Source organism: Hyperolius riggenbachi, chromosome 7 (genome assembly GCF_040937935.1).
Source record: "Hyperolius riggenbachi isolate aHypRig1 chromosome 7, aHypRig1.pri, whole genome shotgun sequence".
NCBI classification, from domain to species: Eukaryota; Metazoa; Chordata; class Amphibia; order Anura; family Hyperoliidae; genus Hyperolius; species Hyperolius riggenbachi.
This window is the reverse complement of record NC_090652.1, coordinates 36,657,918-36,682,891: the sequence shown is the minus strand read 5'-3', so window position 1 is coordinate 36,682,891 and position 24,974 is coordinate 36,657,918. Positions and strand designations below refer to the sequence as shown.

Genomic DNA, 24,974 nt, shown 5'->3' with positions numbered 1-24,974 from the left:
TTCCCATTTTTTTTTTTCCCACCAAAACAAACGAATAAAAGTTGAAAAATACTTTTTTTTTTAATAAGAAAAAGGAATGATTATCCTATTTTTTTCTATAAAAATCTGATCAGACATTTTGGAAAAATCTTTATATTCGATCTAACGGAATAATCAAACTAAATTATCAAGTCGAAAAAAAAAATTGTACCATGTTTGGGCACTGTTAAAACGATCTTGCACTAAATTTTTATCCACTTCATTTCCTGTCTGCCATGTTCTCCATACTTGAAACTGCTGTCACTGTCATATCACTGTGCGGCCACAGGTGCAGAATCGGTTCGCTCTTTCCCTCATGGTGGGCACCATCTTGCTTTTTGCACATTTAGAATGTTGACTTTGGCCTGGTGCACACCAGAGGAGTTTTTCTGAGCGTTTTGAGTTTTAAATCTGCTGCTAATGTTATCCTATGTGTCTGTGCACACTGGAGCAATGAGGTTTTGTAAAAAAAACCCATAGCATTACATTGGGAAGAGCTTTTGAAACCTCTAAAAGCTCTTCCCAATGTAATGCTATGGGTTTTTTACAAAACCTCATTGCTCCAGTGTGCACAGACACATAGGATAACATTAGCAGCAGATTTAAAAACTCAAACCGCTCAGAAAAACCCCTCTGGTGTGCACCAGGCCTTTAGCAGCAGAGCTGATGATTCTAAAGCAGGGCTGGCAAAACTGTGGGCAATAACTAGGTTAAAACTCACCTGATTGTCGATTCCAGCATCGCGTCTCCATGGCAACAGGGCGTCACATGACACGCCATCAGGATGTGCCAGCCTATTACATGCTGCCGGCGATCAGGTGAGTTTTAACCTCGTTATCGCCCGCTCGTGACTCTGCAGGGGGGAGGAGAGGAATCTGTAGTTACAGTGCACAATGGCCGGATACGGCACCGGGCCGTCGTTTTACCAGCACTGTTCTAAAGCCTCGTATACACGCTGGGCTAAACTTGGCTGTGGCGGGTGTTAATGAATGTTTAAGCACTGGCGATTTTCAAAATTGCCCTGAAAGCGCTTGTGCACTGATTCCCTATGAGAGAGATCACATCTGAGTGGTTCGTTTCCGATCCGCTCAGCAAAGCGTTGCCTGTACCATTTTCTGAACATTTTTGCTTAATGGAAGGTATAGAGAAATCGCTAAGCACTTGAAAAATTGCTTGGTATAGCGATTTCCCCAGCGCTTTTAAGAATACAGGTAGTCCCCGGTTAACGAACGAGCTAGGGACTGTAGGCTCGTTCTTAACGTTTAGCTCCGTTGCTGGGAGCGGCCTGCCCAGGCGCATTACAAGAAAACCTCGTACCGTGCAGGTCACTCCTGGCGACTGGAGCGCGAATGAGCAAGCACACAGCCAATTTTACGCATTACACCCGTAACACGTAAAAATGTACTTGTTGATGTCTGCAATAGCTTCTTGCACCAGCAGGGATGTGTAAAAACATACGCATGGTGGCCGGCCGACTCCCAGTCGGCAAAAACGAAACTAGGTGGCAGCAGGGGACCAGAGGAGCCATGAGTGACTGCGACGGCACAGGATGGCTGCAGGGGGCTGGTAGATGCCTCGGGTAAGTTAAACTTTTTTTTTTTACAGTTAAGGTTCCCTTTAAAGGAAACGAAGTTACATAAAAACACTGACCTGAGGCTTCTGCCTGCCCCCTGCATCCGCCCTGTGCCCGCGCTGTCCTGGTATGATCCTCCGGGCCCCCTGTGGCGGCTAAGTGGACGGCAACTGCACCTGCGCAGCCCTGGCTGTGCGCATTCTCGTTCTTGCTCCAGTCGCTAGGAGTGATCTGCACATTACAAGGTTTTCTTGTAATGCGCCTGGGCAGGCCGCTCCCAGCAACGTTAGTGCAAACAGGGACTTGTGGCCAGGGCCTATCTTCCTATCTTCCATGGATGCGCTTCAGCGTCCAGGGTCACGTTTAGGAGAACAGATTTACTGTTCCTTACAGATTGCGTTTTGACTTCACCTATGAATCAACAATTGATATGTTTATGTACTGAGTGCCTCCGGAGGAAGCGGTCTTTGGCCGTGAAACACGTGTCAGGCAGTCCTTTGGTTTGATGTGGAGTCCTGTATGTGGTTCTTGTGGTACCTGTCCGTAATCTAGAAGAAATTTGAACACTGAAGAATAAACGTTGATTGTTCATTTAAAACCCCGTTATATTGCATGTGTATTGTATATGATAACGAAACTTAGCCACAGCGGAGGATCGTTCCAGGACAGCGCGGGCACAGGTCGGCTGCAGGGGGCTGGCAGAAGCCCCAGATAAGTGGGGAAAAAAAGCACTTCCCACAATCCCACTGGAACTTCACAGTTCCTGCAGTTAGGCAACCGCACCCAGACCAAGTAAGAAGAAAAAATTGGGAGACATATTGGGACCTATTTAATCAGGTCACCTCTAAGGGTTTTTTTTCTCCTTAAAGGATAAAGGAGTTATCAGGCAAACTAGCCCAAATGGGCTTTACTCACCTGTGGCTTCCTCCAGCCTCCTGCAGCCGACTGTCCCACGCCGACCGCTCTGCTCCCCGCTGCTGTCCCGGTCTCACCGCTCGTTATTCAGGTCGGCCTTACAGCGGCTGCGCGAACCGCCGCTGTCAATCACAGCCATGTGGGCTGCGGTGAACTGCGCAGGTGCAGAAATACAGCGCCTGCGCAGTTCGCCAAACTGCTTTCCCATTCACTGATGTGTCTAACGGGCGGCGACAGGAGTGCAGATACTGGCGATGATCGTGGCGGTAGACGTATATCTTCACCCCTGGAATGGGAGCAGTGCTCCCGTGGGGCGTAGATATACTGTCAGTTTTTTATAAGTGGATAAGAAACCGGGTGCGCATATATTTTGGGGGCACTGCTAACTATTGTTTGGCAATCTTTTATTTTTGGATGTTATGTTACAACCCCCTTTACAGCACATTAACAGCTCAGTGGATTGACTTGACCAAGAGCTGGCCGAGGGTATTGCTCTCTTTACTTGTCTCATCTGCTCTGTGAGGCTTTTCGTGAGCCTTTCCATTGGCCCCTGCGCCAACGTAGCTACAAAATGTGTTGCTAGCCTGGACACTAGCAACATGTCTGTGCAGCCTAGGCCTAGCGATATCGATTGATTCCCGATCCATGTCAGCTGACGGTCCTCATACGTGTTCGCCAGGCTTCAGTGATATCTGACACTTGCCCCAGGTGCTCTCCCAGACTTTTGTTGCTATGAAGCTGTCTTCAACAAGATTGCTTTTTCCACAGTGGCCAACCAGAAAAACGAGTGGGTGGACAAGTCCCGCCTTGTTCTGTCCACACCAGTAATGGAAGAGGACACAGAGGACCAAGATATGCCTGAAAATGGGACGACTGATCAGACACCAGAGGATGAGGGTGGCGAGCCTGAAATGAAGGTAACTCAACCATCCCTCCTGCACTCTCTGCATGCTGGGACATTGCCGTTCATCCACTGATAGCGACATCACTGTACCTTGGAATGAATATATATAACACTTATACAATGAAATGTAACTCCAAGTCTATCACACTTCTGTGAAATCAAACTGTCCGCTTAGGTAGCAACACTGATTGCCAGTCCATTCCACATGCTATTGTGCAAATGGAACAGACAACAGGTGGATAAGCAATTTGCAAGACTTCCCCATTAACCTCCTTGCCGGTTATCCCGAACTCAGTTCGGGGTAACCTGCGCAGGAGAATTTCTCAGGCCCCGCTGGGCCGATTTGCATAATTTTTTTCCCTACACGCAGCTAGCACTTTGCTAGCTGCGTGTAGTACGCGATCGCCGCCGATTCGCCGCTACCCCCCGGGCCGAGCCGCCCCAGACCCCTGCGCAGCCTGGCCAATCCGTGCCAGGTAGCGCTAAGGGGCGGATCGGGATTCCCTCTGACGTCATGACGTCGGTGACGTCATCCCGCCTGGTCGCCATGGCGACCGGGGAAGCCCTGCAGGAAATCCCGTTCTCAACGGGATTTCCTGCATACTCTGATCGCCAAATGCGATCGGAGTGGGTGGGGGGATGCCGCCGCTCAGCGGCTATCATGTAGCTACATGATTTTAAAAAAAAAGTGTGGCGCTGCCTCCTTGCCGGATTTTTTAGACCGGCAAGGAGGTTAAAGGAGTGGTTTTGTAGGTGGTGATCTCAGACCACTTCTCATTTTCTGTGCTTTCTGGCTGATGTTTTGGTCCGCCTCTGTGCAAGCAGGAACAGGAGTAGCTCTGCCAGAGCCCTGCAAAATGAGCTCCAGTGGGCCACACATGTGCATCTGTCTGTCCAAGCGGTCCATGAGGGTGGTATGAGGGCCCAACGTCATTAATGGTGTGTGTTGGCATTTCTTTGGGGGGCTGCAGAGCCATGCATGTGCTCGCCAGAGGTATTCTAACTGCCATTATGTAGATGAGATCTTCAGACCCTTTGTGAGATCATATGCTGGTGCAGTTGGCACTGGGTTTCTCCTAATGCAAGACAATTTTAGACCTCATGACGTGGCTGGAGTGTGTCAGCAGTTCCTGCAAGATGAAGGCATTGATACTATAGGCTGGTCTGCCTGTTCCCCAAACCTGAATCTAATTTAGCAGATCTGGGACATCATGTCTCGTAGGCCTGAACGATTTTAGGAAAAAAATGAATTGAGCGATTTCTGTCTGAAATTTCGATTAGATTCACGATTTTAAATCAAGCTTTGTGCCTGTTTGTTGCTCCTCTGTCCCCGTCTCTCTTCCAACACGAGTCCAGCGATGCCCGTCTAACCACTTCGCCTCCTGCAGGCTCTAATGCACGGAATACTTCCTGTATGTCATGTGACCTACAGCTTTGACAAGCACAAGAGCTGGAGGACGGACAGCATTGGACTCGAGCGGAAGGTATGTCCAATGCTGCGGGCCGCAAGCACCGGGACTTTGGGTAAGTTTGAAGCCGCTTCTTCAAACTTCCCCATGTGGAAATGACGTAATCACGATAATCGCCGCTTTGACGATTCCGAAATTGTGATCTTGGTGATCACGATTTTGGTTTAAATTCGATTTATCTTTCAGGCCTAATGTCTCGCTCCATCCACCAACAGACTGTACAGGAGTTGGTGGATGCTTTAGTTCAGGTCTGGGAGGAGATCCCTCAGGAGACCATCTGCAACCTCATCAGGAGCATGGCCAGGTGTTTGTAGGGAGGTCATACAGGCACATGGAGGACACACACACACTACTGAGCTTCATTTTGTCTTGTTTTAAAATGAACCTAAACTGAGAGGGATATGGATTTTTCCTTTTTTTAACCTCCCTGGCGGTAAGCCCGAGCTGAGCTCGGGCTATGCCGCACAGGGAGATATCTCAGCCCCTGGTGGGGCGATTTTCATCATGTAAAGTGCTGTGCGCGCAGCTAGCACTTTGCTAGCTGCGCGCACAGCTTGATCGCCGCCGCTCTGCGGCGAGCGCCCGCACGCAGCGGCAGAAGAGGCCCCCCCCCCCGCCAGAGCCCTGCGCTGCCCGGACCAATGAGTTCTGGGCAGCGCTATGGGCTGGATCGAGTGCGCCTGACGTTAGGACGTCGGCCGACGTCATGCCGATCGTCGCCATGGCGACAGGAGAAGCCAAACGAACGCGTTATATACGCGTTCCCCTGTTTGCTATTGTTGCCGGCGGCGATCGGACTAGAGGGCCACATGCGCCCTCTAGTGGTGTTTCATGTAGCTACCACTCTGGTAGCTTTACATGAAACAAAAATTTTTTTTTAAAAAAAAAGTTTTTTTTCATCATTTGAAAAAAAAATTTAACCGCCAGGGAGGTTAAATACCAGTTGCCTGACTCTCCTGCTGATCCTGTGTCTCTAATACTTTTCGCCACAACCCCTGAACAAGCATGCAGCTAATCCAGTCTGACTTCAGTCAGAGCACCTGATCTGCATGCTTGTTCAGGGGCTGTGGCTAAAAGTATTAGAGACACAGGATCAGCAGGCGATTCAGGCAACTGGTATTATTTTACAAGGAAAAATCCATATCCTCAGTTTAGGTTCCCTTTAAAGTGAACCTTAAGTGAGAAAAAAAAATTGAGTTTTACTCACCTGGGGCTTACCTCAGCCCCCTGCAGCTGTCCGATGCCCACGACGAGTCGCTCTGATGCTCCGGGTCCCGCTGGCGGCCACTTCCGGTTTCGCCGTCAGGACCCGTCAGGCTGGGGCACGCGGCTGATTCTACGTGTTCCCAGCCTAAATAGCACCCCTATGCGGCCATATGTCCGCATAGGGGTGCCTATGCGGACATATGGCCGCATAGGGGTGCTATTTAGGCTGGGAACACGTAGAATCAGCCGCGTGCCCCAGCCTGACGGGTCCTGATGGCGAAACCGGAAGTGGCCGCCAGCGGGACCCGGAGCATCAGAGCGACTCGTCGTGGGCATCGGACAGCTGCAGGGGGCTGAGGTAAGCCCCAGGTGAGTAAAACTCAATTTTTTTTCCTCACTTAAGTGCCTCTTTAAGGACATTTCATCAATGTGGGATCAGCCTGTAGAGCGACTCCAAATCCAGACCTCCACAGGTTCATGCATTTGATTTCCAGTTATTATTATTTGTGGGATTTTGTTGTTGGCACATTCAACTATGTAAAGAACAAAGTATTTAATGAGAACATTTCATTCATTACAATGTAGGATGTCTTATTTTTGTGTTCCCTTTATTTTTTTTGAGCAGTGTGTGTCTGTCTATCGCAAAGTCCCCATTAGCCGGAACGCGGGCAACTGGAAGTCTTGACTTCAGCATGCCAGAGAGGATTATGGGAACCATAATTTGTGTATTTTGAAGGACAAAAACTGCTCACCAAGTGTCAAGCTGTCCTGTAGCTCCTAGTGGCTTTTCAGCATCCATACACGGCTCCCGGTGTGTCAGGTGACATGCTGGGAGCCATACTTGGAGGACACCAGAAAGCTGCTACGAGCCACAGGAAGGTTTTAGGACAGCGCTGGACACTTGGTGAGTATTTTATGCAGGACTGTGGAGTCGGAGCAATTTTGGGTACCTGGAGTCGGTGGGTTCAGTAAACGACGGAGTTGAATGATTTTTGAACCAAATCCATAACCTTTGTAAAAATTAGACTAAGGAGTCAGCAGTTTTGGGTACCTGGAGTCGGAGGTTTCATAAACTGAGGAGTCAGAGTGGGATGATTTTTGTACCGATTCCACAGCAGTGTTCTCCCCAGAATTTTTTTCAAGTTGGGTAGCATGAAAAAGTATCCGGGTGGGGAAGGTCACGCTGGGTGCTACTCAGTAGGAGGTCACACTGGGTGCTAAAAGGGTCATAGTGTGTGTGTGTGTGTGTGTGTGTGTGTGTGTGTGTGTGTGTGTGTGTGTGTGTGTGTGTGTGTGTGTGTGTGTGTGTGTGTGTGTGTGTGTGTGTTGATCACGCTGGGTACTGCTGGGGGGAAATCACGCTGGGTACAAGAAAAGGGGTTAACACTGGCTGCTACCAATAGAGCAGGGGGGGGGGGGGCTCACACAGTGATGCTGTTGGGGAGGGGAATTCTCAGTCAGGGTGCTGCTGGTGGATTTGAAGACCTCTTTGCTCCTATCCACTAGCAGCACTCTGAGAATGTCCCTCTCCAACAGCATTGCATCTATGAGCAAACTTACTTTGTAGCAGCTGCATTTTCTTCATCACCGCTTCCTGATCCCTGTACTACACAGTGTTGATAGTGCAGAGTACAGCTCACAGGCATGGAAGCTGAACGCTTCTGCAGCTGCTATTAGACACCTAATTTAGCAGAGGGACTTCTAAGAGGAGAAAAAGTGGGAGCAAGCAACTGCCTCTGTAGCCTTGTGGGACATCCGGCTCTAGTTGTACCTGACCTCGGAGCTATTCTTAATTAAGCAGGAGACATCAGAGGCTAACAGCTCCACCCATCTAGAGGGACATGAGTTAAAGGGACACTATCGATTAACATGTTTTTTTTCCAATTGAGATAGATGTTTCGGAAGTGCTGCTAAGTACTGGTGTATACATTTTACTGCTTATCTATTTGATTACTGTTATCTAATTCCTTTCACATTTTTCTGACAGCAGTCTGCTAAAATTCTGACGGCAGACTCAGCAATGAGGGGAGGGGGATTCCTTTCACAGTGCATCGTTAACTCTGTGTGTGCAGAGAGCTCAGAGACAGGCAAAGCTTTCTATCACAGAGAGCAGAGGAAATGTATCTTATGTGCAACATAAACATTTGTAATACTGTAGTGTGTGAAACCTGATACCTGTTTTTAAATAATCTGCTTCAATATTACACTGTTCTCAGCATGTCAGACTGCAGAGGTTCACCTTTGCAAATGAGACATTCCAAATGTAGCTAAAATCTACACACAATGAATTACAGCTTTTGCCTCTGATATTTAACATGAATAGTAGGAAAATGTTTACACAGCTACTTTATTTGTACGTTGTCATTTTAGAACACCTGGGCATTGACAGTGTTCCTTTAAGATAGATACACAGCAGCCAGGCAGCAGGGCGAGTTAATTGTTCTAAGTTACAGGCACTTGATGGCGGGGGAGGAGAGGCAGACATGCCTGGATGAACAGAGCAAAGCAAACTTCAGCTCCTTGCCCCGTGCTGGCGAAGTGGCTATAACGCTTCACACCTACTTCTTCACGGGGAGAGCAGACAGACATTCTTCTGAACACAGCAGTGCGTTTTCTCTCCGTTCTCCAAACTTCATCTCCCCACCTCCCCTGCTTGTAATGAACATTCCCCACCCCTCCACACTACTGACAGGAGCTAGGGATGAGGACGGAGATAGCGTCCCTGCATGAAAGTGGGCGGCTGCACAGACCGTCCCTGCATGAAAGTGGGCGGCTGCACAGACCGTCCCTGCATGAAAGTGGGCGGCTGCACAGACCGTCCCTGCATGAAAGTGGGCGGCTGCACAGACCGTCCCTGCATGAAAGTGGGCGGCTGCACAGACACAGCCGCTGCTCACTCTAATAAATCGAGAGGAAAGTGATTTTGCCGCACCGCAGACCAGGACAAATGGGGGGGGGGGGGATGAGGCAAATGGCGGCCGGGTTCTCTGCCCAGCTGAAAGGCTCTGGGGAGAACACTGCACAGCCCTGATTTTATGCTGGGGGGGAGAAGGAGGTTTATGCTTTTTTGGCTCAAGCAACAGTCAAGCACATGTGTCAGGCGATCCCTGATACATGTGCAATGTATAGTTTATTCTACAGCGCTACCAAACGCTCACTAAACTCTCTGCAAATTGCTCAGGGAATTGCTGCAAAATCGATTGCAGAATGGCAGTGGGTCTCAGGTCTCAGACTAGGCCTGTAGGGCTTACGATATTATGCCTTAAAGCAGGGGTACCCACACTTTTTCGGCTCGTGAGCTACTTTGAAAATTATCGAGCCTGAGAGATCTACCAACTTCCACACAGACCTTCCCCCCCCCCCCCCCCAAAAAAAAATTGCAGCTTAAGTGGGCAAGTGCAGAATCCCCCATCCTGATTTCTAAAAAGCAAGTCAGTAAGTGTAAACAGGATTGAAACTGTCCTTGTATGTCCAGTATAGACAGGGGTTCAATCTACAAGCTGGCTGGTATGCAGTATTTGGAATCCTTTGAACTTTTTACAGTGTTATCAGAGATCCTTATCAATGAGGATCCATTAACTACTCATTTACCCAGTGAGACCTCAAAGCAGTCCTACAAACACCACATTTGAGCTCCCATCTCAGTGTGCTGCTGGCTGGTGTTAAAGACTAATTACAGTGTGATCAGCCAGCAGCTGCAGACCCCTGTCAGCCAGGGTGAGATATTTGCATGAGGACTCACCCTTCTCTGCAGGAAGCTCTAAGCTTCTTTTGACAGCCTTCCCAGTCTCCCTTCATCCCCTCCTGGAGCTCCGTGAAACAGGCTGTCTCCTGCATTCACTCTTCCCCGCTGTCAGTCTCCCTTCATCCCCTCCTGGAGATCCGTGAAACAGGCTGTCTCCTGCATTCACTCTTCCCCGCTGTTTCCTCTGTGCGTCCTGGAGGGGAGGGGCCACAGACGCTGACTCTCACTGGCTTTTCCTCTCCTCCTCTGACTGGCCACGTGCTGCTCTGCGTAGCAGAGCAGCACAATTAGATAGTACGCTGGTGCGGCGGCAGTGTCCGGCGCACTACTGAAACACCCGGCCGCGATCTACCCAGGAGTCCTTCGCAACGCATTGGGCACCCCTGCCTTAAAGAGACTCTGTAACAAAAATGTCATCCTTTTTTCTGCCATCCTACAAGTTCCTAAACCTATTCTAATGTGCTCTGGTTTACTGCAGCACTTTCTACTATCACCGTCTCTGTAATAAATCAATGTATCTTTTGCCCTGTCGGACTTGTTGCCCTGTGTCTGGAAGGCTGCCAACTCTTCCGTGCTGATCTGTTATGCACTCCCCCCTCCAGGCCCCCTTTATGCACACTCCAGTGTGTGTTAGTTACAGAAGCCAGCAGCGTCTCTGCTCTCTATCAGTGAGAGAAGAGAGCAGGATAAAAATCCTCCTCTGTTAGGCTGTGAAAGGAGCTGGGCTGACACATACTGAGGAATTACAGACAGGGCAGAGCTGTCTGCAGGAAGAAACGATCAGCCTGGCTGTCACTATTCAGTGCATGAGAGCTGCAGGGGACAGAAGGTAAACACACAAATGATCTCTTGAGATTCAAAATGAAGGCTGTATACAGCCTGCTTGTGTATGGATGTATTTTCTATGTGTGGACATACTGTACATCAACCTACTTCCTGTTTTGGTGGCCATTTTGTTTGTTTATAAATTGTGACAGAGGGGAATAGGAGATGTCCATATAAAATAGATTAGGTATTGCACACCTCTAGTCACAAAACATGCATATATATCGCAATACAATCCGGGTGCTGTGTCAAAAAATAATCACCAATTCTTAAACAGAAAGACGCGCACACCAAGCCAATTCAAATGCTTAGAAAAGTGTATTTACAATAGTAATGACATATGCTGGTCTGAGCTCTCAGTACCAGTAAAAGATAGCATACAAAAATGACATACAAAATTACAATACAGTACATAAACTACAATGCATTAAAATGCCCACAATTAACTGGAAAGATGGTTGAATAGTAACATCAGCTCGTAAGGACACAGTCCAAGAAATAAGGGCTACTTGTAGATAAGCCAATATTGCATCTTAACCAGAATGGGTCTCTAGGAGAACAAGATCCCCCTATGATGAAAAGTCCAGGAACAGAGTCCCAATTCGATAGTGAGCACAAGTCAGTTTAACAAACAGTGTAAGATGAGGTGCTGGCACCCTCAACTAATTTACCCAGACATCGGCGTTTCGGAATTGCTTCCTAAGCATTTGAATTGGCTTGGTGTGCGTGTCTTTCTGTTTAAGAATAGGAGATGTCCCCTAACGCACGGGTATGTTTTCTTTTGTGCGATTTTAACAATACAGATTCTCTTTAAGTGAAAGTAAGCTGATGAGATGAACAATTGTGTTTTATAGCTTGAATCCTGAAAATGATTTTCCTGGAATGTCATGGACTTTTTTGTTTGTATTTTAAAGGTTAATAAATCTAGGTTTAAACTTTTGATTGTCTCTGGTACAATTTTTGTTTTTTGTTTTTTCAGCTCCCACTGATGCTAGTTACACAATTTTCTGACAGATTTACTGTCAGGTTAATTATCTCCAACATGTTCGTTCTGATTTCCGCAGTGGCGTACCTACCACAAGGCTGCAGGTTCTCACAGCACCGGGAGTAGCCATGGCTAGGGGTGCCGCTGTGGTGTTCACCGACTGTGTTTTTCCACCTGGGACCTTTTTTCATAGTTTTGGCAACTTTCGGGAAAATAGCAGCAGGCAGTGCAGGGGACTTTACTACTTCCTGTACTAGATAGAACCCCAGTCCCACTTCCTGTCCCGCGGGCAATGTCTCCTTGCTTTCTACACACAGCCTGCAGTGAGTTAAGGTGCAGAGCAGCAGGGTGAGTAGAGAGAACAATTGCTGTGCTGCAGCTGGGACATTAGCGCGGAGAGGCTGCAGGATGTGTTCAGTGCTTCAGAGGTGGCCTGTCATAAGTAGCCTGCTGTAATACCAGAGTGCACTGGACTATTATTTACCCTAACCACAGTAAACAACACAGGGCAGTCTGCTGTTGCAGAAGCCAGTGATACTGGTGCTGACAGCGGACTTCTGCAGTGAACAGCGAAGCAAACTCCAGGCAATTTAGATTACCTTGATTGCAGGTAATCTTATCTCATTTCCCAGCTCCCCCTCCCACCCTGTTTTTTTTCTGGTCTTCCCCCATGACCCTTTCCTCTTTTCAGATTTCAGTAGCTTCTTTTACCAGTTTGTCCCTGCCAAACAGCACTAGTGATGTCTGCAGTCCTGGTGAGAGGTCTTCCTGCCATTTCTCCTCTCCCCCCAGGCTCCCTGTCTTGTGCCTCTACCTCTTAACCCCCCCTATGCATCCACCTCTTTTGTATGTCCCCCTTTTATGACTGTCCACAGAGGAGCTCACAATCTAATTGTACCAAAGTCTAATGTCCTCCCATATTATTATTGTGTATTTATATAGCGCTGACCTCTTCTGTAGCACTGTATAGAGTACAGTGTTTCATAATGGTTAGCTCTGTCCACATCCTGATGACCTTTTCTCCAAAAGTCGCCCAAAATTTGCAGCAACCCATCAAAAAAATTGGTTGTTTTTTTGGGGGATGGTTTGTCTGCAAATAATCAGCACTGGGTGTCAAATTCCCTAGGTATGCCACTGGATTTTCAATCGATTTTCCAGGTGAATGGAAAATTGATCGGAAATCAGATCGACATATTGGAAATAATCGATCTGACAGTAAATCTGTCAGAAATTTACATTGCGTGTACCTAGCATTAGACAAATCTTGAGCTTTTGAACTAATCAGCTCCTTGCAGTCAAGTGTTTTTGTTAGCCTCACAGTCATTTTATGACCTCTAATTAGTTATAAGTGATAGTTAAAAGGGTAGATGGATCGGCACCACCAAGGTATAATCAAAGCTCTTTTATTGAATTGAGCACGGGATCGGGGCACACCTCCTTATGCTAAGGTGCTCCTCACTTCACCTACTTTGGATAAGTGATAGTTATGCAGTCAAAGTTCCCTGGCGGCTTAACCCTCTACCTTCTATATGAAAGGGAACACAGGCTCATTCCAACTTTTAGAACATCTTTTTTTGTGGGCACTCATGCACTGCTTTTTCCTTTGTGCATGAGCTGCTTCCCTCTCCTGGGCATGTGTGGATCTTACTTGCACATGCTTACTTCAAGATGGGCTTGTAAACGGACGAGATGGCCACCACAAAGAAGAGGAGGGCTCTGGGCATCAGCGGTGGACTTCTGGAAAGTCTCTCGAACACAGGTCTCCCATACAAGGCCCGTGGGCCGAATGCGGCCCTCCTTGCCATTTTATGTGGCTCAGTAGTAGAATATCGTTCATTTTAGCTATATGTCACTAGCGGCAATCCCTGTGCTCTGTTTTCCAGGCGCCTTTTTTTTCATCTATGCGACAGCACACTGCCTTCTCAACCAGAAGGGCACACCTGTGATGGTGCGTCTGGTTGAAACACTGTCAGTTTGAGGTGGGGTGCAGCAACAATCCACGGGACCCCTCAGCAAAGTTACCATAGGACCTCCACTTGGCATCCAAACCCCCTTGTGTAGCTGGTACCCCCCTTCCCCCGGACACCTCCGCTTACCAAAAAGACTATGGGGAAGGGAAAACTAGCATCAGGCCTTGGGCCACATTTTCATATTGATGCTTTTCTGTCAGGGCAGCACTAGGGCAACTAAATATTAAAGAGGATCTGTAATTAAAAAAAAAAAAAAAAAAAAAAAAAAATCTGGGGTATACTTACCTCGAGAGGGGGAAGCCTCAGGGTCCCAATGAGGCTTCCCCCTCCCCTGTAGCTGCAGGGAATCCAGCGCTGGCTCCCCCGAATCCTCCCCGATAAGCTTGATATATTTACCTCTCTGCGATCCTGCACAAGAGCATTAGCAGCTCTTTGTTCGGGCTAGGCGGAAATGGCCCATCCCGATCGTATCCGCTCTACTGTGCAGGCGCAAAGGTCCTGCGCCAGCGCAGTAGAGAGGATATGATTGGGTTTGGCTATTTCCGCCACTAGTGCACCTGCACAGGATCGCAGTAGGTAAATATCAACCTCGTCGCACTTCGGGAGGCTGCAACGCTGGATTCCTGGGACACTCGATGTGGGTGGAAGCCTCGTTAGGATCCAGAGGCTTCCCCCTCCCGAGGTAAGCATCCCCCAAAGGTTGTTTTTTATTACAGATTCTCTTTAAACTGCTCCACTGCGCTACTCTGCAGAAGGGGGAGGAACTAGCCCCCTGTGTTGGCTATCGTTACCCCACTTTTTGAGACTGTTCAAGAAATGTTAGATCATAAACAATTTGGCCAGCAACTTACTCTGTTTTAGATTTTGACCCCTTACGGGGTTGAGTTTGACACCCCTGCTCTGAACTTTTTTTATGCAAAATTATGCAGCTTAAAAATAGACCAATCAATTTAAACCTGGGTTTAAATTGATTGGTCCATTTTCAAACTTCATATATTTGCATTAAGATTTGCATAAATTTGCATCAACTCATAATAAATTAGCATAGAATTGATCATCCCATCAGAGGCTTCCTTCTTATGTAAGCAGCTGCTAGTGGCTTGACCACTTGGGGTGTGCCCATCCTCCAATAGTATTTCATTATTGGAGAGGGACTCTGGTAGTCCAGGCTATGTTTGTTGAAGGCATTGCCAGAGCCTTTTGACAGGAATGATAGTCTCTTGTGTCAAGATAATGCTTGTCGCCTACCTTTTCTCACACATTTCTCTCTTTCTCTACAGAGAGCAAAAGTTGAGGCTGCTGAAGATTTGGAGGACAGCCTTGATTCGGAGCCTGAGGACCTTGCAAAGGAATTGACATGTCCGTTGTGCAAGAGTCACTACAAAGACCCTGTTATTATCAGCTGTAGCCACAACTTCTGCCGCAGCTGCATAGAGGAGGCCTGGAGCGGTCAGGAGTCATTCGTCTGTCCCGATTGTGAAACCGTCATGACTGAGAAGATGTACATCGCTAACCGGGCTCTAGATAACCTGGTGAAGAAGTCGATTAGTACCGCAACTGTCAAGACTTCGGTGACACCCAAGTCAATAGAAACGACCATGATCCCCGCAAATTGCGCTGAGCACGATGAGAGGCTAAAGCTCTTCTGCAAGGAAGATGGGGCCCTGACCTGTCTTATCTGTCGGGACTCCCTAAAACATTCCGGCCACAACTTCCTGCCCATCATGGATGCAGTAGAGATGTACAGAGTAAGTTATGTAACATTACTGCAGGTCGGGAGATTATGCTGGGGGTATCTTGTGTTAATGTAATTAGTGGTGTGCTTTCTTTAGACTCAGCTATCGGCAGTGACGGCACCTCTACAAGAAGCTCTGAAGGCGACCAGGCAGCTGACCAGCAAGCAGAGGGAGAAGATCCAGCAAGCCAAAGTAAGAGAACATCAATGCACTGATAAACCAAAACATTACAACCACCTGCCTAGTTTTGTGCGACTCTCCCAGTTCTGGTTCCACTTTCACTTTAGGACAAAACTGAACACAGCCTGAAGTCAACGGTCTGTGTACAATAACCCTAATTTCATTTTCTTTGGTATTTGGTCACATGATTGTGCCTACAGGAAGCTGCTGACTGTTGCATCCATCAAGCAGCCTCCGGTAGGCATAATCATGTGACACAACCAGTGGACATTTTGTGATGTATTGCTTGCTTATGTTGGCTTCTCTTTACCGATTTTCTTATTTCCTTCCCCCACCAGACTAACATGGAGGAGTGTGAGCAACATGTTGGGACGGAGTTCAAGAAGCTTAAGGACTTCATACATCAACAGAAGGAGACGCTGCTGAAAAAGCTGCAGGAACAGGGCAAGGATGTGGTGACACAAATGGAGAACAACCTCACCAAGGTTCAGGAGAATGAGAAGAACCTTGAGCAGGCCATTTCTCTAGCCGATGAGAAGATGAGTGAAACCGAAGCTACGTCTTTCCTGACTGTAAGTGGTAGCGCCAGGCCTGAAAGAGGGTCTTATGTTCTACCTAGACTTGGCCATCACCTTACTTACCGACATCTTTATTGTTTCTCTGCAGGACACAAAGTCAATCATTGATAAGTAAGTGATTTTTATTTAACTGTTTTTTAACTGAAGTTGTCTGTAAAAGTAATTTGAATTTTCTGGTTCCATTCTAAAGCAAAATAACAGTGAGACGTTCCCCTTTGCACCAATAAATTAGCCGTGCCATCAAGTTCCCAGTTCACAAAAACAGAACCTGTAATGGTTTATCAGCTCATTTTTCATAATCTTCTGAAGCCCAGTCAAGTGGCTGTGGAGACTGGGAGCAACCTGGCACTTAAAGTTCAACTAAACTCAGATCTTCCTCTTTGCTCTAAAACAGTTACAGCTTTAATAACCTTTATGGAAAAAAGTCCTAATCACAATTTATGTAAATCCTAGAAATAAAGCCTGAAGTTTAAATGTGGTTTCACTTTTGCAGGGAGCACTGAAAGGGTTAAGCCTTAGTATTTACTATGGGGAGAGCGGCAGTCTATTCACAGTTCCTGATAAATTACTAATTAGATACTTGGATCTGGCTAAACAAAAAACAGCAGTGAATTTCTTCAGCAATTGTAAGCGGAGTAAAGACTTTTCATTGTGAGCTGTGCTAGAGTTCAGGTCCACTTTAAAGTAGTAGGATCAGCCATACCATGCCAGGGAAAAAAATGCATATATAAGTAGATAAATACTCGCTCTACTTACTTAACAGATGTATTATACTGTCCACATTTTGATTTTTGTAAATTTTATATAGTAAATGAAGAGAAATCTTTTCCTGGTGGGAACCATGTGTTTTGCCCACAGTTTAGGCTAAATCCTGATGTAATTTTTGCCCTTTACTTTTTTTTTCTTTTCTTCTCCAATCGCTGAGTCACCTCCGCCTTGCTTGGAAACACAAGTGAGCAGGGGATCGTGTTTCAAATAAGCAGCTAGGCAAGGAAATAAATGGAAGAAGAGGAATATGTTATAGATAAATATAACCCCCAGCATGCAACTGTTTGGCACTGACTACTAAAGGGCCAGTGCTCCTTAAGTATGTGATAACTCCAAATCATAACAGCAGAAAAAAGTTTTGAATGCAGGATTAGCATCTTTATCACTTAATACACTCAGACCAGTTGCTCTTGAAATTTGATTTTTATGGCGACAATCCCACTTTAAAGCACACCTGAAGTAAGAGGAAAATGGAGACATACCGTATTTTTGGACTATAAGATGCACCAAGGTTTATAGGGCAAATACCAGGGGGGGGGGGGGGGAACTAAACCTAGGTGCATTCACTGTCCAAGAGTGTCTTCTAGACCTCCCCCCCCCCCCCCCCCCCAAGATGTCTCTAAGTTACACTGCCCAGCTACAATAAAACATGCTGTTCCCACCAACTATACTACACTTCACTAACCCATGATGCCCCCCTCCAGCTACACTGCACTATTTTACGCAAACCACTGCTTCGCCCCCACCATAGCTACACTAACAACTACAAATACATTGAAAAAATTACCAGCAGCTTCTTCTTCATAAAGTACCCAGGTCTGTTGTGGGTTTCCAGGCTGTCATTAATGCAAATGACATCCGCGCTGGGGAGGCAGCAGCAGTAACATTATGCAAAGGGTCTCTGAGGCTCAAAGCAGCAGCTGCTTAATGAATGGATACTCGTCCTGGCTGGGATCCTGTTTGCGGCGGGGAGGCAGCTGATTCAGCGCGATCCTATTTGTTTTCAAAGCGGCATAACAGCAGCCGCTGTAATGACAGCGAATGCTGTTCCTGGATCCTCGCTGTGCAGAAGCGTGATCGCGCTGAGAAGTATGGTAAATCTTCAGCCGCTATAGTGGCAGAGTCCTCAGAGGCTTCCGTACTTCATTGTTTACTGGCATCCTCTCATGATGAACCTCAGAGACACTTTGCATAATGTTACTGCTGCTGCCTCCCCAGCGCGGATGTCATTTGCATTAATTACAGCACAGGATACAAGTGCCGGATTTGTAAGGGAAGGCACATTTGGACTATAAGACGCACCCATTTTTTTCTCCCCTTTTTGGGGGGAGAAAAAGTGCATCTTATAGTCCGAAAAATACGGTAATTATTACCTTGTAAACAATTCACATTTCCTGGCTGTCTTGCTGATCCCCTGCCTCTGATACTTGACGCCACAGACCCTAAACAAGTATGCAGCTCCGGAGCTCTGACCCAAGTCAACACCCAATCATGTAACTTTATATTCAGGATACCTAACTTATTATGGAGCTTAACTCAAAGTGTTATTTCTCCCACAGTCAGTTGTGCAGATTACAAGATCACTGTTAGCCGCAATATAGATTTGTAAATGAATAGAACACTTAGACCAGAATCTTTTTATGTAAAAATATATTCTTGTAATATTTATACATAGAATATACAAAAATTATATAACGCTTATAATCAGCATTCAAATAAATAGATACATTAAAAAGGTATTGGGTTTTCAAAATTTACATAAATGGCATAGCATAAATAGCTCTGGTACACAACATTACATACTTGCCTAAAGAGAGGGAAGCCTCAGGATCCTATTGAGTCTTCCCTCCCTGCTGTGTTGTCCCCCGTCACTGAGTGGGTCATGAGGGCCTCTCTGCCCCTTTTCTCCTTGATGCGTGGCCATGCAATAGCCGACCCAGCCTGCCCGCGCATGCGCAGTAAGCCAGTACTGCACAGGCGTGCTCGCGCGGCTACTGCGTGGCCTGCATCAGGAAGAACAGGTGCGGCCCGACGTGAAGTGGGGCCGTGCTCAGCAATGGGGGGCTTTAGATCAGGGAAGGACGCCTCAGTAGGATCCTGAGGCTTCCTTCTATTAAGGTATGGATTTGATTTTCACTGTAATATTAGAAACTTTCATCACAGTCTTGGAATTTTGATCCACAACTTTCTGTACGAGTGCGCTCCCTGTAGCCATCCGCCATGACGGACTGCTGTTCTGTATTCCTGAAATCGATCAGGAATCGCCTGTGGCGTGTGAGCAGCCACTACATCTCTCCCTGGTTAGATTCGATCAGAGAGAGTTCTGTCTCTTGGTAGATCTGCCCATACATCGCTTTACTCCTTTGAGTAATGGGATTAGGTGGATGGGGTCAGTGCTGATTTATTCTCCTCCTGTTCCTCCAGATGTCAGGATCAGCAGGCTCAGTCCTCCAGCACCATTCTTGTGGACAAGCAGCTGAACGAGAACACCTATAAGGGACCAATCATGTACTCTGTGTGGAAGGAAATGAGGTCACTGGTCTCCAAGGGTAAGTCGCATCACTTGTATAGAGACAGGAAGTGCTCTGAAAGGTAAAAGTCCTCTGATCGGAGTCAGGTGACCATACATACCCTGAATAAAGTTAAAGACACCTGAAGTTAGAGGGCTATGAAGGCTGCCATATTTGTTTCCTTTTAAACAATGCAGATTGCCTGGCTACAGTCCTACAGATCCTTTGTCTCCAATACTCTGAGCTGCAGACCCTGAACAAGCATATGCAGATCAGGTGCTCGGATTAAAGTCTGCCTGGATGAGCTGCATGCTTGTTTCAGGCGTGTGACATTGAAATCAGCAGGACAGCCAGGCAACTGGTATTGTAAGGAAATGCGGTAGATATGTTGGGCTTCATATCTCTCATGCTTCAGGTTCCCATTTAAGTGAATTTTTTTTTTGGGGGGGGGGTTAGCGTTGCGGGAGCGATTTCAATCGCTAGCGATTTCCCTAAATGCTCTGCCAATGTAAATGGATGGGTCAGATTCCACTAGAGCGATTGCGATGAAGCAAATCACAAATGCAGGACATGCAGCATTTTGGGAGCGTTCTGATTCTAATGCATTGTTTAGGAGCAGAGAAAACACTCCCAAAATCGCTTGAAAAACACCATCCTAAATTGCTAGCGATTGCGATCGCGGTTTGCGGTTTCTAGTGGGGTTCAGGCCTCACTGAAGCTCAATTTTCTTAAAGAATTGCATTTGACTAACCCAGTCTCAAGCTACATACAACTGCATTAAATCTGCATGCAAGTCAGAATTGTTAGCATCACACTGACCATCTCTGTTGGGGGGTATGTTGTTGGCTAGTGATGGGTCGTTCGCGAACGAGCCGGCTCTAGGCTCTTTGCTGCGAACGACAAGAGCCGGTGCTCAGTTTAAAAAGAGCCGATGCCTGTGAGTCACTCACCAGTGCGCTCTGCTCTGTAATAAAGGGCGCTGAGGCATGCCGGGAGATGTAGTCCTCCTCCTGTAGCTTGTAGGGGTGTATGGGGCGGAGCAGCAGCAGGAGGGATTGCCCCACTCAGAGAAGCAGCCTGGAGTTGTCATGGAGACAGGGTGGGGCTTTTCTTCCGTATCAGTGGCTTCTAATGATATTAGATGAGGAGCCGTTTGAGAGCCATACGAGCCGGCTCTTTAATGGGAGCCGAGCCAAAAGAGCCAATTCTCTTAAAAGAGCCGGAATTCCCATCACTATTGTTGGCGAGGGTCTATACCTGTGGAGAAGGTAGTGGAAGGATATGACAGACTGGGCTGGTGCTTGTGTAAGGTGGTGGGCGCCACCTGTGGCAGTAAACTGAAATATAGGGGGGCGGTACTTGCAGGAACGATTTGGCAAGCTTGGAGCCACCATGGCAGACTGGGTGCAGTTCTTGTGGCTGGAGCATGGTAATACTTCATACACCTTTTTCTGGGCTGGATATACACACTTATGGGTTACCCCTCTTATTATTATTAATATTATTGATTTATAAAGCGCCAACATATTCCGTGGCGCTGTACAAAGTAAGAAACAAACATGGGGTACATAATAATACAGACAATGGTGTACACCAATATACAAGATACATAATTAGTGACAAAATACAAAGAATGATACAAAATACAAATTATAGAATTGGTAATGACAGTGATAAAATTAACATGATGAATAAAATGTATAATGGTTACCAAGACACAAAAGGGGGAGAGAGCCCTGCCCTTGCGAGCTTACAATCTAAAGGGAATGGGGGGAAACAAGAGGAGGGGTAGTATGCAGCAAATATATAGAGGCTTTGTGTTTTAGGATACCTAGTAGGAGTGCAATTTGGTCTTAGTACAAAGGGAAGTGGCCTAAGGTAGAGCATATGCTTGTCGGAACAAGTGTGTTTTTAGAGAGCGTTTAAAGGTAGCAAAGGTTGGCGAGTGACGGATGTGTTGTGGGAGGGCATTCCAGAGGAGGGGTGAAGCGCGTGCGAAGTCTTGTGAATGTGAGGAGTTGATTCTAGAGGAGGACAACAGAAGATCATGTGCCGATCTGAGATTGCGATTGGGTTTGTATCTGGAGATTAATGAGGATATGTACCGGGGGGAGAGATCGTGGAGAGCTTTGTAGGTTAGGGTTAGGAGTTTGAACTGAATCCTCTGGTTTAATTGGCAGCCAGTGAAGAGCTTGACAAAGAGGGTCGGCAGAGGAAGATCGAGAAGAGAGATGAATGAGACGAGCAGCTGAGTTCAGTACTGACTGGAGCGGGGCCAGTTTGTTAGACGGTAGTCCACAAAGTAGTACGTTGCAGTAGTCCAGACGAGAAATTATGAGAGCATGTATTAACATTTTAGTTGTGTCTTGAGTGAGAAAGGGACGGATGCGAGATATGTTTTTGAGTTGGAGATGGCAGGAGCTGGTTATGGAGTGAACATGAGGAATAAAAGAGAGAGATGAATCGAATATCACCCCCAAGCACCGAGCTTTGGGAACTGAAGTTATGGGAGTGTTATTAACATTTATTGTTACTTCAGGCAGGGAGGTGGACAGAGACGGTGGAAAAATTATTAGTTCCGTTTTACTCATGTTAAGTTTTAGGAAGCGAGAGGACATGAAGGAGGATATAGCAGACAAGCAGTCAGGAACACGTTTAAGGAGGGAGTTAAGGTCTGGGGCAGAGAGGTACAGTTGTGTATCGTCTGCATAGAGGTGGTATTGAAACCCGAATGAGTTGATTAAATCACCAAGACCATGCATGTAGATGGAAAAGAGGAGGGGACCAAGGACAGAGCCTTGGGGAACCCCGACAGACAAAGCATGAGGAGAAGAGATCTGATCTGAGTAGGAGACTGTGAAGGACCTTCCAGAGAGGTAGGAAGATAACCATGTGAGAGCAAGGCCCTTTATTCCGACATTTGAAAGTATGTGTAGGAGTAAGGTGTGGTCGACAGTATCAAATGCTGATGACAGGTCAAGAAGGATGAGTATGGAAAATTGACCTTTGGATTTGGCTGTAAGAAGGTCATTGGCCACTTTGGTAAGGGCTGTTTCCGTGGAGTGGTTAGAGCGAAAGCCAGACTGGAACTGATCAAGTAGGGAGTTAGCAGATAAATAATGGCTTAATTCTGCATGTATATGGCGTTCAAGTAGTTTGGATGCAAATGGGAGAAGTGACACTGGGCGGTAGTTGGCAAGTGTGGTAGGATCTAGAGAGGGTTTTTTAAGTAGTGGTGTCACAACAGCTTTTTTGAGTGGGGACGGAAAGATGCCAGTAGAGAGGGAGAGGTTAGATAGCGTTGTTAGTGCAGGCAAGAGAGATGAGGATAGCTGCGGAATGAAATGGGAGGGAATAGGATCCAAAGAACAGGTGGTTAGATTAGCTTTGGCAATTTTAGAGGAAAGAGAGTGTTCAGAGAGTGGAGAGAAGGCAGTTAGAGAACAGTCAATGAGAGGTGTGGAGGTGGGATTTGAGGGCCGCATGGAGAATTCACTTCTGATTTTGTCAATTTTATCAGTGAAGTATGTTGCAAATTCTTCAGCTGATAAGCAAGATGAGGGAGGAGGAGGAGGGGGATGGAGAATGGAGTTGAAGGTGCTGAACAAGCGTTTTGGATTGTGTAAATGGGCGGATATTAGGGAAGAAAAATAGGACTTTTTTGCCACAGAGAGTGTGTTTCTGAAGTTGTTCAAGGCAATTTTATATAAGATGAAGTCCTCACTTGTGTTACTTTTCCTCCAGCGCCGTTCAGCTGCTCTAGAGCATCTTTTTAACTGTTTAGTGGTTTTGGTCATCCAGGGTTGGCGACAGACATGGTGAGGGCCATGTCTTATTGTGCAACTAACTGAGCGCTGCCATTTTGTCATTTAGATGGGGACGTCAGTGAAGCTGAGCCAGGAGGGTCCCTCAGAGGTAAGACTGCTCTTTAAGTTAAGCGTTGTAACTGCGCAGGCGCAAAATGCTTCCGGCAACAGGAATGTGATAGAGGAGGCGCGAGCGCAGGGACGCACATGTGCTATAGTTTCGACTTAGCCGGGCTGCAGACTTTACTGGGGCTGACAGCAGCAAAGAAAGTAAAAGTATCTTTACGAAATATGTTTATGTAATTTCTACAGATATTGCGCCCATTGAAACTTCCGTTGATTGGATTGTTGTATGTGTAAAATTCATGGGGGGTGCATAGTAACTGCGTGCGATATCGCGACAACTTATGAAGAGCAAGAACCCCATGCCACTGTCCCTCTAAATGCCCCTCACCTGCTCCAGCTGCAATGATCGTCTATGTGGTCTCATTTGCTTCCGCAAGGCACGTGTGTGTGACATCACCACATATGCGCCACGTGCTATACGAGGAATGGGGAATCTGCAGATGGGCCCGGGAGCAGCTAGACTAGTCACAGCAGCTGAGATGGGGCTTGGAGAGAACAATGCATAACTTAAAATTATATAATCGCCCAAGATTTTTGAGTAGGTTAACCCCACCCACCACCACCACCAGGGGGAGATTGCTCCAATTTTACACTTGGTAGATAACTCAACAGAGTAACCAAGCAGCTCAGGGTGACCCAAACTACTAGGAATGTATAGAGGGATAAAAGGGACCAAAAAGCCCTCCTACTAAAAAAGCAAAGCTTGGTGTAATTTTCCTTCTTAAAACAGAAGGAAATTTGCAATAATTCAGTTATAAATGAACATTTGTGGTTACCCACAATGCACTACCACTAAATATGCAAATTATCCCTTTTCGCCCTTGTTAAGCCAAGCAAGCATCCAGAAACTCAACAAAGGGATTTCAGGTGTAGGATGTATTGCTCCAGAAAACACAACAATAGTTACATTTCCAGGTTGGAGGATTTGGGAATCAAACATCTGCCTTCCCCCGACATTCAGTTTTTTGGCAGATGGCCGAAAGGTGTAGGAGTATACTAAAAAAAACACTGGTGGAGCCACCCTTGATGATATGAAACTACTAGATGTTGAAAATATGAGAAGCGTAATTTCTTATCTTCTCAGGACAAACCATTCTCTAATGGAAAAAGTGATGTTGATGGTAGACAACATACAGTGGGTTGCAAAAGTATTCGGCCCCCTTGAAGTTTTCCACGTTTTGTCACCTTACTGCCACAAACATGCATCAATTTTATTGGCATTCCACGTGAAAGACCAATACAAAGTGGTGTACACGTGAGAAGTGGATTGAAAATCATACATGATTCCAAACATTTTTTACAAATCAATAACTGCAAAGTGGGGTGTGCATAATTATTCGGCCCCCTGAGTCAATACTTTGTAGAACCACCTTTTGCTGCAATTACAGCTGCCAGTCTTTTAGGGTATGTCTCTACCAGCTTTGCACATCTAGAGACTGAAATCCTTGCCCATTCTTCTTTGCAAAACAGCTCCAGCTCAGTCAGGTTAGATGGACAGCGTTTGTGAACAGCAGTTTTCAGATCTTGCCACAGATTCTCGATTGGATTTAGATCTGGACTTTGACTGGGCCATTCTAACACATATATATGTTTTGTTTTAAACCATTCCATTGTTGCCCTGGCTTTATGTTTAGGGTCGTTGTCCTGCTGGAAGGTGAAC

The 24,974-nt window shown here is 46.6% G+C and overlaps 1 protein-coding gene across 7 annotated transcripts in view; it reads left to right on the top strand.

Annotated features, from left to right (window-relative positions):
• The window catches only part of LOC137524253 (nuclear factor 7, brain-like), a 157,831-nt gene that overhangs the window by 5,526 nt on the left and 127,331 nt on the right, over window positions 1-24,974 (top strand). For all 7 annotated transcript variants that reach the window (XM_068243901.1, XM_068243904.1, XM_068243902.1 and 4 more), the window contains exons 3-9: window positions 3,275-3,423; window positions 14,891-15,358; window positions 15,443-15,538; window positions 15,865-16,098; window positions 16,193-16,215; window positions 19,297-19,421; window positions 23,256-23,297. In XM_068243901.1, coding sequence (XP_068100002.1) covers window positions 3,275-3,423; window positions 14,891-15,358; window positions 15,443-15,538; window positions 15,865-16,098; window positions 16,193-16,215; window positions 19,297-19,421; window positions 23,256-23,297 — 1,137 coding nt within the window. The remainder of the gene's footprint in view (window positions 1-3,274; window positions 3,424-14,890; window positions 15,359-15,442; window positions 15,539-15,864; window positions 16,099-16,192; window positions 16,216-19,296; window positions 19,422-23,255; window positions 23,298-24,974) is intronic.